This window comes from Trachinotus anak, unplaced genomic scaffold (assembly GCF_046630095.1).
Source record: "Trachinotus anak isolate AG129_WGS33_773 ecotype Australia unplaced genomic scaffold, CSIRO_AGI_Tana_v1 ptg000008l, whole genome shotgun sequence".
In the NCBI taxonomy this organism is placed as follows: Eukaryota; Metazoa; Chordata; class Actinopteri; order Carangiformes; family Carangidae; genus Trachinotus; species Trachinotus anak.
In genome coordinates this window covers 14,366,868-14,380,229 of record NW_027273859.1, presented here as the reverse complement: position 1 = coordinate 14,380,229, position 13,362 = coordinate 14,366,868, and the positions used below count along the sequence as shown (strand labels likewise).

At 40.9% G+C, this 13,362-nt stretch overlaps 1 protein-coding gene across 1 annotated transcript; it reads right to left on the bottom strand.

Annotated features, from left to right (window-relative positions):
- Positions 1-10: 10 nt before the first annotated feature.
- Positions 11-12,772, bottom strand: LOC139624064 (EH domain-containing protein 2). Its single transcript, XM_071482844.1, has 12 exons — positions 12,610-12,772; positions 11,006-11,117; positions 8,428-8,521; positions 7,587-7,641; positions 4,383-4,523; positions 4,131-4,291; positions 3,943-4,041; positions 3,114-3,259; positions 2,785-2,956; positions 2,554-2,666; positions 1,868-1,955; positions 11-1,543 (listed from the first exon to the last, which is right to left on the bottom strand). The coding sequence occupies exons 1-12, from the start codon at positions 12,719-12,721 to the stop codon at positions 1,490-1,492; spliced, it is 1,347 nt and encodes a 448-aa protein (XP_071338945.1). The 5' UTR covers positions 12,722-12,772; the 3' UTR covers positions 11-1,489.
- Between the last annotated feature and the right edge of the window lie 590 nt (positions 12,773-13,362).

Sequence of the window (13,362 nt, the reverse complement as noted above, 5' to 3'; positions counted from 1 at the left end):
TAGAGTGAAATTAAGTAGAAAATATTTAATAATTTTCAAGGAAGTGACAGAGCATAGTTTGCGTTTCATTCTCTGAGTCGCATTAACTAAAAAAAAAAAAAAAAAAAAAATCCAAATAAGTCATTGGAGTCCAGGTTTCAGACAATAAAAATATTTTTTGGAAAAATTACACAATTCACACACAAGTTTCACACATTTATAAATGAAATATCTTAAAACCCGATTTCCCTAATGAGGAGGATACCTAGGAGGCATCTAGCATATACAATATAAATGGACTCTGAGGTTTTTCTAAATTTTTGGGGGTAAAAAGTAGGGATGCACCTTTTCTTCTCCCGATACTGATACCTAAACTCAGGGTCTCTGCCGATACAGCTTACTGATCCAAGTGCTCTTTTTTTCCCCAAAATTTGAAACTGAATGATAATGGAAACACCAAATATTATAATGACACTGACAATGACAACTGTGGATACCCAACCAATTTAAAAAGGTCAGATTCAGTTTGCCCAGATACAGAGCTGGTGTATCGGATTGGTGCATCCCTTGTAAGAAGCACCTTAAAAACACCCGTTGAGACTAATAAATATATCTTCAAACATTGGAGTGAAGGAATTACATGGTGTTTGTTGTCACAAAACGAGTTCAGTGGATCCATAGACAAAATGAGGGGTTCAGCCTTCATTAACACAACGAGGAGATGCTCATCAGAGCGATGACAGACTTCACCACTCACCAGTTTTACTGTACTATTGTAGTACTTAGTAGTAGTTACCAGTCTTGACTGTATGTAAATACATGACAATAATGGCTGCGCACATCACACAACAAAACTGTCTAAATGTAGGACAGACTCTTTGGAGGAAGGAGAAAGCTTGAAGTCTTATTAACTGTATGAAAATATTTCATCAAATGTTCTTCATATAATGCCCAAGTGTTATTGTAGTTACTGCTGACAGTCAGGTATCAGACAAGAGGACAGACTTCAGGGCAGTGTAGTGAGATATGTGGACCACATGAGAACAATAAGAACAGACATCAGAGAGGGCATCATAGAAACATGCTCGTTGCTAAAGGCAGCTGTAAGTTACTCATTAAGAAATTAAGAAAAAAATTCAGTTTGTAAACACTTCACTTCCTTCTAGCATCACTTATGTACTACAAAAATTTTAAAATCTGTTCACATTATGACACTTGCTTTCATCAAACAACTACAATCACAGCTTCTTCTAATCTCAACAACAAAGGCACTTATTAATCTTTGATTAGCTCTTGAGATGATAATGTTGTTGGTGTTCTCAGCTGCATCAGAGGTTTAACGTGTCTGTTCCATGAAATGAAAATCCTGATTATTTGGTGGATGATCATCTGCTTAGAAAGTCCCGCTGATTCCAATAAGAACACCAAATGCAGCTTTGACGCTTTTCACATAAACCTTGTAGCAACATGCCAACAAACACATGTGAACCGCCTTCAGCTTACCCTGGGGTCACAGGTCATATTCTGCTGCGCACTGCTGGAGGTACCATTCGTACAATTTACCCTGTAGAACACAATTAACGATTAACATTCACACTGAAGTTCTTATGCTAAGAGCAGCAGAAAAAGATGAAAACACAACACTGATGTATCAACACCTCAGAAAGCTGTTGTGTTAAGAACTAAGCAGTTCATGTTAAAGTTGGGGTTTTAAATAGAAAACTGAAAGATGCTAAACAGCTCTGTAGAACTGAGCTAACTGCATCACCACTAAGGGCCCTTTCCACATTACATTTAGTAATTTGACCCCTTGGTAATATAAAAATAAACTTTACTGCAGCTTTAATGTTTTTAACATCCAAATGAATAAAAATACTAAGAATCTAACCTTCTTGGTTTTGACAATATCCTGGATATAATCACTGTACTCTGCCATCATCCTCTTCTCCTTCTTCGTCAGAGTCTTATTTCCTTGGCTGAGAATGAAGAACATCACAACAATGTTCAAGCAGAATTTCAATAATCACTTCTTTTATTTATTGGTGTGTGTGGGTGTGTGTGTGTGTGTGTGTGTGTGTGTGTGCGCATACAGGTATGGGAGCATGTTTGATCTGCATCTACTTTATTATGAAACACACACCCTCCTTATTTAGACATTTCTTTGAGGATCAAGGTTATTTGAGTTAAGGGTAAATTTTAAGTAACCTGGTTACTACATGGATTAGGTGGGGATGTGCGCATGTGTAAGCTGCAACAATTATTTTTATTATTAATTAATTGCTGCTAATAGCTTATTTTCTCAATTAATCATCTTTTTTTTCAACAAAAGATCTGAAAATAGTGAACAAATGTCCATTAGAGCTTCATAAGCCCCAAGATTATGCTTCTAAATATGTTGTTTTGTCCAATCAACAGTCGAAAACCCAAAGATATTCAATTTACACTGATATAAAACAGAGAGGCAGAAAATAATCACACTTGAGAAAGAAATAATTTGCACTTTTTATCTATTTTGGAAACACATAGAAAAATCGATTAGTCGATGAATTGTTCAGCTGTATACTATACACTTACCCTGCAAAATACTTTGCTAGGAAAAGCAGGAGGTAGCAAAAAGCCCCAAAAATGATCACAAACATTACTTGTCCGTCTTCAGGTATCCACTCCCATAAATACATCACCAATCCCTGTGAGACATACATTGAATAGACAGTCAGACATCAAACACACAACTAATAACTCAAAAAATATTGTCCTGTCAGTTGTCACTCTCTTCAAAACTGTAAAAATTTCATTTGGACTTACTGTGAAGACAGTGAGGGTCCGAGTGGGACCTTCACCCAACACCTCCTCCAGCTGCTCTTTGGAGAGAGTGTTCACAATGAAACTAAGGATGAAGAGGACGGGGAGGAAAAAACCCAGAGCCCCACACAAGAAGGAGTGAAGACGGACAGTTTTTTTGTAAGTCACATCCGCCCTGTATGTGCACACAGAGGAAAGATGGTTTTAATATTTACTGCACCGTATAATATCTAGTGACTATCATCTCCTCCGTACACATGATATGGTTTATTTACTAATTTTGCATCAGGGTAAATTGGTATCATGCTGCACTGTGGGTCGAGAGGTCAAACCTGTCCTGCTCTAGTTTGCTGCTGATGGTGGAACGAATGAGGTCACAGTCTTTCTCCAGCTGATCCAAAGTCTTCTGAACAGCCTGGTTGATGGTCTTCTCAATGGTCTGACAAACGCCATCAATCTCGTTCACACACCTGCTCGGCTAAACAAGACAAAGGCTCATAAGCACCATCAGTTTTGGAATCTATGTACAAACACCTCACGCATCACAAAAAAGGGAAGCTCTGGAAACTTCCATGACAAATCCTGAGGGTATTTTGACTGACAGCCATGTGCACTTAATAGGAAGTGAAGATGCACTTGCTCAGCAAAAATAAATTGGAGGTCAGGAGGGATGCACAAATCTACCATGCCAAGTAGAGCTTTGTGGTTGTAGATCACAAGATGGTGCAGCAATAACTCAGGGCTGGGGCTGCCGTTGTCAAAGGTAGCTGAGAAAGGCCATGGTTTACAACCCCTGCCCCCACTCCCCACCCACCACCCCCGAGTCATCATATTGCAAAATGAATCATCCCGTTCCCAGCCATCAAGAGCCACCAGGAAATCTGGAGTGGAGAATTTACATTCAAGGATAATCAATGGCTGCTCAACCTCAAGGATGGCACAGAGCTTTAAATTCAGACCCAAGAGCTGAGATCTGAGGAAAACACTCCTGAAAAGGACAGAAAACAGCTCTACAGCGCTTCTGAGTATCAGACGGTTATTGTTTTATCCGTTTTTTAAAAACTTGACATAGAAACTAAGAAAATAAAGATTTCAAGTGCAATTGCTTCAATATACTACATGCTGTAAAATAACCAGTGCAGGAACACACAGTTTATTTACCCTCTGTGGGTTGGGGATGTATATTGTCGGCATCTCAAAACCACATTTGTTGAGACCTGGACGGCGACACAGTTCCTGGACTATCTGCATCATCACCCTCTGCCAAAAAAAAAAAAGGGTTATTTTGGCAGGTTTAACTTGACTTTCTTTGAGTCAAAATATAACATGTATATATCAAGTCAACTTACTTGTCTGTCTGTTTCCTTCCAAACTTCATCTGCCTTGCTGAGGTAGAACAACAGCTTGTCTCCGCATTTCTCGCTCAGCTTCTCCACGATGTTGAGCGTGCGTTTGCACAGCGCCTGGCCCATTGGGTCAAAGAATACAAATATCAAGTCGGCCTGTTCTCCTGCACAGAAACAGAAATAACATCCATTAGAGAAACACAACAGCTTTGTCCATCAGCACTGGACAGACAACTTGGAACTGTCAAGACATACCCAACCAGGTGATGGCGCTGTTGACATCGAAAGGGTAGACCATGTCCCCGTCCACCAAACCCGGAGTGTCCACAAATGTCACCAGGCTGAACTTCTTCTGTTTGGAGGTGGAGATCTCAGCACACAGGTAGTCCATAACACCTGGAATACACAGAAGCTGTGTGTGTACAGGAGCTTCCTTCAGGATGAATTCAAATGCTGTCACCTCTCATGACTTTATTATTACGTGCTACTGAAAGCCGCAGTACAGTCAATACTTGGAGACCTGAGGGAGGCTGGTGACATTAAAGATCAAGAACTTTTTGTGCTTTCAGCTTTGTAGGAATTGTGCATTTGTATATCACACTGCAAAAGTGGTCCTGATAAAGACATGTACGTTAGCTGTGATCATGCATGAAAACAATTCTTAGTAAATTCTAGTTGTGATAAGCAGCGGCAGCAACCAGCGCCTCACAGATTAAACTTCAACTTTAACCACATGAAAACATTTGTCACATCTCAGTTTTGTCACCGTCCCCTCTGCGGAGAGATCTGTTGTCATGGTTACACACAACAGCTCTTCAACTGGCAGCTTTAGCGCGGGGCGTGGGACATAAAGCTAGCCAGTGAAGAACGACTGTGAGGCAACGCACTGAGAGGTTATGACACTCCACCACACATGAGCCCGCACAGCATATAGATCACCATTGAGACATATCCCCCACTCTTCACTAAATAAACCCCACCCACCACGCCACCCTCCCTCTACACACACACACACACACACACACACACAGGCCAAGGACGACACTGAGGCTGTTTCATAGGAAGAGGCAGGTGTTAACAGCCAGCACAAATCACATCCTTGTGCTGCAGCGAGCAGCACAAAGATTCCCTTATTAGCATTCCCGTATGTTTCTCTTACATCAGGATGGCCACAGTATCAATACATCTGCCACCTATCACACAGCTTAAAAGTGTATTGCCATGGTCTAGCAATATTGAGGCATCCCTGTTACACAAAAGGTAGCTATGACTTCCTTTGGAAAAACGTTATATTAATGCATCACGTAGCTTCATGTTAGACCTCTAGAAGGGTGCTCGTCTGTACTTCAGTTAGTCAGCATTGTTCAGAAGGTACACATGCATGCATCTTTGCATTACTAAAACAACAAAAAATAGCAATTATGCAAGTCCATTTAAGAATAAATGAAACAAATAGCCTTGATATCGATCTATTCATCCGCTCTAACTGAAGAAAGTCCTCTGAGTCTCCTGAAAGGTGAAAAGGAAACAGGAGTGATGCTCTCTGATGGGTGCTAAGTTCCTCAAGTGACTGTAACTGAGAAGGCTACACTGGAGATCCTGTGCACAAGGAAAAGGGCAGGAGGCAATGCAATAACACTGCATTGACCAAGACTTAAAAAGAACTTGTTGGACTAAACGGGTCAAAGCAGATGAAAATGGGTAAAGAACACAGCAAAAAATCTTGGCACGTAGCCACAACAGAAACTCTTCACAACAGGTTGACAAGATAAAGACAAAAAGACAGTTAAATATTCTGAATGCAAGTCTAAAACAGTATTTAGAAGTATCTTCATGCATTTCCCAAAGGAGACCAAACTGTATGATAAGCAGCTGCTCCCACATAAGGATATATGGTGCTTTTCTGATGAGTCATCCTCAGTCGCTGTGACAGGTAAACAAATGCCTGATATAGTGTATTTCCAGAAGCGGCGATGTAGTTGAAATAAAAAGCCTGCTTGTATTCAGCAGCAGACGGTTGGTGTTGCGAGTCTCAGGCCTGCAGAGTGAAGTCTGGGCTGTGCCGTCTCTAATGGCTGTGACATTTCTCAGCAGCTCCTCCTGACTCCACTGCACTGCTGTCGATGGGGCGTGTGACTCACACGCCATACCGTGAGCGCTCCGGTCCGCACCCAGTGAACCCTCACTCTCCGTACACTCACTGTCGAACCACACCACACACATACATTACGCCCCCCCCCCCCCCCCCCCCCCCCCCCCCCCCCCCCACACACCCCCTCCCTCACTCTCACGCCTCCATACTGATGCTCGCACTCAGGCAGCAGGCACACCCAGACTTTCTGCACGACCACCTCAACATCCACAGGCTACAGACCACTGCTGACGCACAGAGAGCTGAGACCAATTCTCCTCAAACAAGATGCCACTAAACGCACAACTTTTTTTCTCTTTCTTGTGAGAGTAGAAATAAATGGCACCAATGTGAGAGTCTGGTCTGATTTATAACAAAAACTTGATACGCCGAGGCTATGACTCAGTGTTGAGTCATCAAGGTGAAGCATCTAAACTCGACCTCAAATCACAAAAGACAAGCCTGACCTGTGATAGCGAGAAGCACATAAATAACTCATTGTTACAGCTCAAGAGCAACACACAGTACAACACACAGTACAACACACAGTACAACACACAGTACAACACAGCAGCCAGATTTCTCTTGATGTTATGGATGAACTGCAGTTTAAAATTGAGTTTGCTTTATCTAAAAGAGCAAAACTTTTAAACTTTGAAACCGAGTCTGTGACGGGCATGAGCAGCCTCCAGAGGGAAATATTCACGGGCCACACAAGAGAGCACTATCTTGAACCTCAAAGGAACCCATCTCCGTCTCCAGCTAATGATTGCATTCATCTCCTGTTCACTATTCCTGTAGTGCTGTTGGACTAACGCTGCATCTCCCTGCACGTTACCCTCTCTTTGCACCCTTTGATGTTTATCATCATGATGCCAATAGAAGTAAAATATCAGTAGAATCCACAACCACCTGCATTTCTATCGCATTCAAGTCTGTGCACAAGTTAATGACACTGCTGTGCACTAAGACTGCAGAGCTGATATTATCATTGTCATAAAAGGGGTTTCAATATCAAAGGGAGGCAGACATAAAGCCACTAGATTTAGTGATTATCCTCATGAGGAATACATAAAACTGTTCTATTATGTGAGAGCTTTGGAAATGTTTCTGTTGTGTGATATGTGCGATCACATTAGGAGCTGTTCAAAATCTGCATGCATACACCAGATCAGATACAGGGTGAGTACAGAGTAGAGAGGCCTGGCTTTTCTCTTAGCAGCAATATCACTGCATGTTCAATACAACCACAGCAAATAGTGTAAGTGGTGCACTCTTCAGAAACCCATTATGAGTTTCTGATGCTAAAACAAGATGAAAAGTCTTACCTTTGAACTCAAGGAGTGGTCGAAAGTGCGGGTAGAGATGTAGCGTTGCATTCCCCTGTGAGAAAAGAAAAGAGACAATGTGAGAAAGAATGAGACAAACATTAATCAGCAGCTTTTCCTCAGCTCCCAGTCCTCTAAAACAGAGTCTTCTCAGTACTTCGCACTCAGTCTTGTGCTGCAGCTCAGTATGTTCTTTTAAAGCTCTTCCCGTACATACGAGATAATCCTTCCGCTCTGCAGTCCTGCACTGCAAATATATAATTCTTCTTCATCACCTTCACCACACACGGGATATGAACAGAGAGGCAGAGGGAAAGGATGAGAGGAGGCAGAGAGACAGGTGTCTCCTGAGCCTGTTTATATGCTGCAAAGATGCCTCAGTGGGTGGGTGTGTGTGTGTGTGTGTGTGTGTGTGTGTGTGTGTGTCTATACAACAAAGCCCCTCACTGGAGCAGCATGCAGAATGAGAAATCACCACTGACTGAGGGAGTGCCTTCCATACACCCTGACATTGAACGTATTGCTTCATCAACCTTTATGACTGGCTGCAGCTTCACTTCCTATTACTGCAGTTAAAAATCCCATCCCACCATCCCTCATCCACAAACCTGTTTGAATATAAAATACTATTAGTTTACACACACTGATAAGATTTGTTTGAAAGCAGTAAAGTGGAGCATGCAACACAGAGCTGGGTGTGGGAGGTAGCTATCTAGGTTCTCTTTCCAAGTGTTGTGTGGGACATCTTTACAGGGCTTTTCATCAGATCTCATACTGAACGCACTGAACAGTCCTTATGTGACAGTGCTGGAAATGTTGGCTGTTTTCATGCTGTTCTTACCGTCAATGATTCTCTTTTGCGACCACTTGTGATGAATGTAAATCCCTGCGTTTCAATGGCGACGCCTGTTTTCTGTATGTGCTCTTCAACATACCTAAAATGACAGTAGTAGGCATCAAATGCAGCAAAAACATTTAATGTTGCCTTTGTAAGCCAGCTAACAATTATTTCCATCATTGGTTTATCTGTTGATTATTTTTTACAGCTAATCATTAACCGTTTCTTTTGAAAATAGTGAAACACCCTATTCATTACTCCTCAGCAAAGGTGGGGGACTTGAGTCAAGTCAGACTTTTGAGGAGTTGAGATTTGTTTGACCAACACTGATAAAAGACTCGACATCACTTTGACTCGGTATTTATGACTTGAGACTTGACTTAGACATGAGACAGATAACTCAAATGGTCTTGACTTTTTTTCTTAAATATCTTCATTTTTCTCGACTTTTTTTAGAAAAGTTATATTTTGTTTTGGAAACATGATTGAGAAATCCTAGTGCAGTGTCTGCAAACCCGCTATCATGGGGAGGGGCTAAGTCCAAAAATGCTAAAATTTGAATTGCAAGATAAAAGAGAACATAGCACGATTAAAGTTGCACATAGAGATGTATTGTAATCACAATAACTAGAATGGCACTCAGTAGAGCTCATACCTCTGCCAAGGCCAAACAATCCTATACATGAAGTTCCTCCCTAGATTCCCCCCTTTGACCTGATCCACACTAAAATATAATGGCTTCCGTGGCCAGTTCACGACTTTTTGCTAACAAATAAACAGACAGGGGTGAAAACATATCCTCCTTGGCAATCTGTGAACCTGTGATCACAGGTGTGTTCCTGCATTAACACCTCACAGATAAAACAAACTTGATTACTCTTATCTTCTCAAAACCAACTGTTCTCAGTATTAATGATGCATATGAGAACTATTAAGATTAGCATCTGTAACATTTGCCTATGATGAGGGTATAACAGGCTGTTTTCTCTTACTGTACAAACATTGTACAGATGTTAACCATAACAAGTAAATCTAGTGTCTCCTCTAAGGGAGAATCTTTTTTAGTTCCCCAACCAACAAACACTGAAATACAAAACAATGAAAATGGTCACAACAACTGTGGACATAACTGATATTTCCATTTCTGTTTACTCTCACACAATCTGCTGAACTTCATGCTAAAAATGCCTACAGACCCTGGGCAGCTCTCCCCCAGCCCAAAATATGTGATGTCAGTGATTGTTGATTGGCGTCTGTGCTCCTTATGGAGGTAGTTAAAAACACATGAATTAGCTGTGGGTAGCATTTCAACTGCAGCAGACCAAATTTCAACCCTTGAAACAAAACAAACAATTTTCCAAAATTGCTATTTTGTATTAGGCCATTGTGGACAGCGTTGCTATCAATCAGTAATAAATGAATCAACAAGTAAAAAAAGGAATGAAATTAGAGAAAAGTAAGGTATTTTCTCCTTTTTTTATTTTATATCTTGATTCTACAAGAAGTTTTTGTTAAAACCTAAACTGGCATGTAAAGTGAAATTTTTGTCTTTCCCCGTCAACTTTGTAAATCTGACAAATAAACATCTCCTATGGCAAAACTGCTGAACTGTGTTCGAACCACAAAGCACTTTTTAAAGTCACGTGAAGATCATACTCCTGTCCAGAGGCAATCTTGAAATATTGGGGGCTTAGCCCTGTTCAGAGATCTTTAGAGTTTAATTGCACCATTTTCAAGTTATTTCAGAGTTTTAAAAAAAAAAGAGATGTGAGACCCTGTACTGGGCCTCAACAAAATTCCTCCCTCACCATCAGTAGACATAGATGGGAGCGGGACTTGCATGAGAACATGACATGACTAAACTTCAGATACTACATTAAAACAACTCCACATCTCCTCTATATGTGCAAAGCATGGGCTGCTACTGTGTAAAATACTGCACTGGGCACACTGGACTAAAGAGAAGTTGTCAGAGGGATTCCCAGACATAGATCCAGCATGCAACCATTGTAAAATGATCCCATCTTCATACTTTTTGGAACTCTTGATCATACACAGTGGCTCAAGAATACCTTTTATTACATGAGGTTAGAAAAAACTGGAAAAAAAGGCAGACATAGTGAGACTCACATGGTAAATTCTGTGCAAATGTGATTATAGGATGACAATTATCAAATATCCTGCTCTGATGGACCCTGAGAACTAGGATAGTGTCTCTTGAACTTATTTCCCTTTTTTCCCCCTTTTATTTATTTATTTATTAATTAATTATATTGTAAAATATATTTCACTTGCTAAACAGAGATTTTAAAACCCCCACTGTGCTCTAATAAGAGGTTCTGGTCAGGTGCGTAGGCAACATGAGATTAGCATAAATAAAGTCAGTGCAATCTGAGTTCTCATTCAGTCATACAGTAAATGGTATGTGTCTGAGGGAATTAGCTAGCTAGCTACCATGAGATGCCAACAATGACAAATCACTCCTCCTGTCACCCAACTCTCCATCACACATGGAGCAGAGCACGTGATGGTCAGGCAGCTGCGTGGTTTTGCAGATCCCATTAAAAATAAGATGTATTACCAGTTAATGAAGGAGCTCTTCCCCGCAGAGTGGTTACCCATTATCATCACAGTGATTTTCTTTCTGGGAGGCAGGAGCCGGACTCCAAGGCTGCTGGCGATCTTCACCAGGCCTGAAAACACACATGAACACATTCAGTGAGCAGGGCATGAAGCGATTACTGAAGAGGTAACATCACAATGCAACACGTTAAAAAAAAAAAAACAAAAAAAAAAACACTTTATTTTACAGTTCATTACAAATCATTTCTAGGTTCCCTGGATAAAACTTAGAAATTTGGTAAAAATGTACAGGGAATATGGAGACAGTGTTGTCCAGATATATTTCCAATGAATTAATTTCAATTTGTTGTTGTCTTGTCTTGTAACCTAAAGAGTCAGTGGAGAGTCAGTTTGTCTACAGGTAGGGTTGAAATGATTAGTTCAGCAACAGAAAAATAATTGGCAACTATTTTTTATAATTGATCACTTCAATCATTCTTAAAAAATAGTGAAAAAATGTCAAACGTCTGGTTCCAGCCTCTCAAATGAGAGAATGTGACTTTTTGTTGATGCATCATTGTGACCTGAATGAGTTTTGGACTGTTGGTCAGACCAAACAAGGGATTAAAGTTCTCACCTTGGCCACTTGAAAACTGCAACAAGCATTTTTCACAATTTTTTTGAAATTTTATACACTAACAATGAATTGAATAATAAACAAAGTAACCTGCAGATTAATCAATACTGAAAATAATTGATAGTTGCTGTTCTAAAAATTTGTTTGTTCCAAGTTTGTTCCATGAAACTTCCAAGGAAATTATTGGGAAATGATGAGAGATGATGAAAAATGAAGTGTTTCAAGTGGAGCTCAGGGGGGGAAAGTTTAAATTTATTCTCCACTCTTACTTTGTTTAACAGTCCCTCATTATTTGCTAGAAATTCAGAACAATCTATTGTTGAGAGGTTTGCTTCTGTCTTTTCTGTTAGACCAGAGTTAACTAATATACTGTAAGAACCATGACAGGACACAAGGAGACGCAAAACAACTACAAACGGACTTTAAGTGACTACAATGAGATATACAATGACAAAAAAATGAACAAAAAACGACCACAACTTTCAGTCTAGGGGTCTTGATCTTATGTTGCAGGGAAGCTTTGGCTTTTACATGTCGGTGACCAGGGGCTCATTATCCCATAATCCGTCTATTCACAGCACAACAGAATCATTGTTGAGGAAAGTGGCGACAAAAACAGGGCCATAAAAACCCAAGAAGACGTTTGTCTGGCTCAAGATTGTCCTCATTTGTAAACCACGGGTGTAGACAGGTCCACACGGGCTGCCGTACCAGTGTCCAATGTCATGAGTTTGACACTGACAGACAGCTGCTGCCGCTGCTGCTGCCGCTGCCGCCGCCGCCGCCGCTGCCGCTGCACCGCCTCCCACTTTACTCATTAAACCAGCAGCTTCTCGCTGTTAACTTCACTACAAACTCCGGCCCGAGTCCCACTGCCCACCAAGTTACATAACATCACAACTATGTGTGTCTGGTTCTGCTTTATGGTCCTAACTCGGCTGCAACACTGGCTCGTATGAACCCGGGTTATCGATCGGGCTATTTACCGTTTTCGTTGTCGATATACAAACTGTGGCATTCCCTCAGGATCCTCTCACTGGGTGTGGTGATCGTAGACTCCAGGGGGTTTGCCACAGACCGGGGCTTTCTGGACGACATTGTGCACCCAGCCACCAGACGCCTCTCTGCTGTTCCCTAAACCACCGGGGGGAAGAGTTTCAGGGTTGCACCAAGACTCTCCCGTGCGGATGAAGCGCCCCCCTGCGGCCACAGGTTGATGGGACGGGGACGCCTGCGTTTCACTTTCAGGTCGGAGCCAGCGAGTGGTTTGTATCTTTAATCATGAAGGAAATGTTAGTCTGCTTCTTAAGAAAACTATTATTCAATGTGTGACCATTGGACACACATTAAAAAATACACCAAAAGCAGATTTTAACCAAATTAGGCTTCTTCTATCCTGCTACAGTTGTGGAAGAAGTGTTCAGGTCCTTACTCAAATAAAAGTATAAAGTAGACCTACCATAGTGTAAAAATGTGCCTGAATTCATTCTGCTACTCAAATAAAGTATTAATATAATGGCAGCAAAATATTCTTAAAAGGAGGCTTTTTATTATGGAGTAGATTGACCCCTGTCAGGTTTATGCATTAAATAACTCTTATATTACTGGATTATTAACACATTAACATGGACGCAGCATTTTAATGTTTGTTTATCTACTACAGTTTAGAGGCAAATATTGTACTTTTTACCCCATTATGCCCATTTTATAACTTAACTAACTAGTTACTTGGGAGATTT

What these genes read in the sequence shown, in the direction of transcription:
- LOC139624064 (XM_071482844.1), bottom strand. Translation starts at nt 12,721, where the DNA reads ATGTCGTCCAGAAAGCCCCGGTCTGTGGCAAACCCCCTGGAGTCTACG. An exon ending in AGCAAACTAGAGCAGGACAG is followed by an intron (nt 2,957 to 3,113) that starts GTTTGACCTCTC and finishes GTGCACATACAG; the next exon opens with GGCGGATGTGACTTACAAAA. An exon ending in ATATTGTCAAAACCAAGAAG is followed by an intron (nt 1,544 to 1,867) that starts GTTAGATTCTTA and finishes TGTGTTCTACAG; the next exon opens with GGTAAATTGTACGAATGGTA.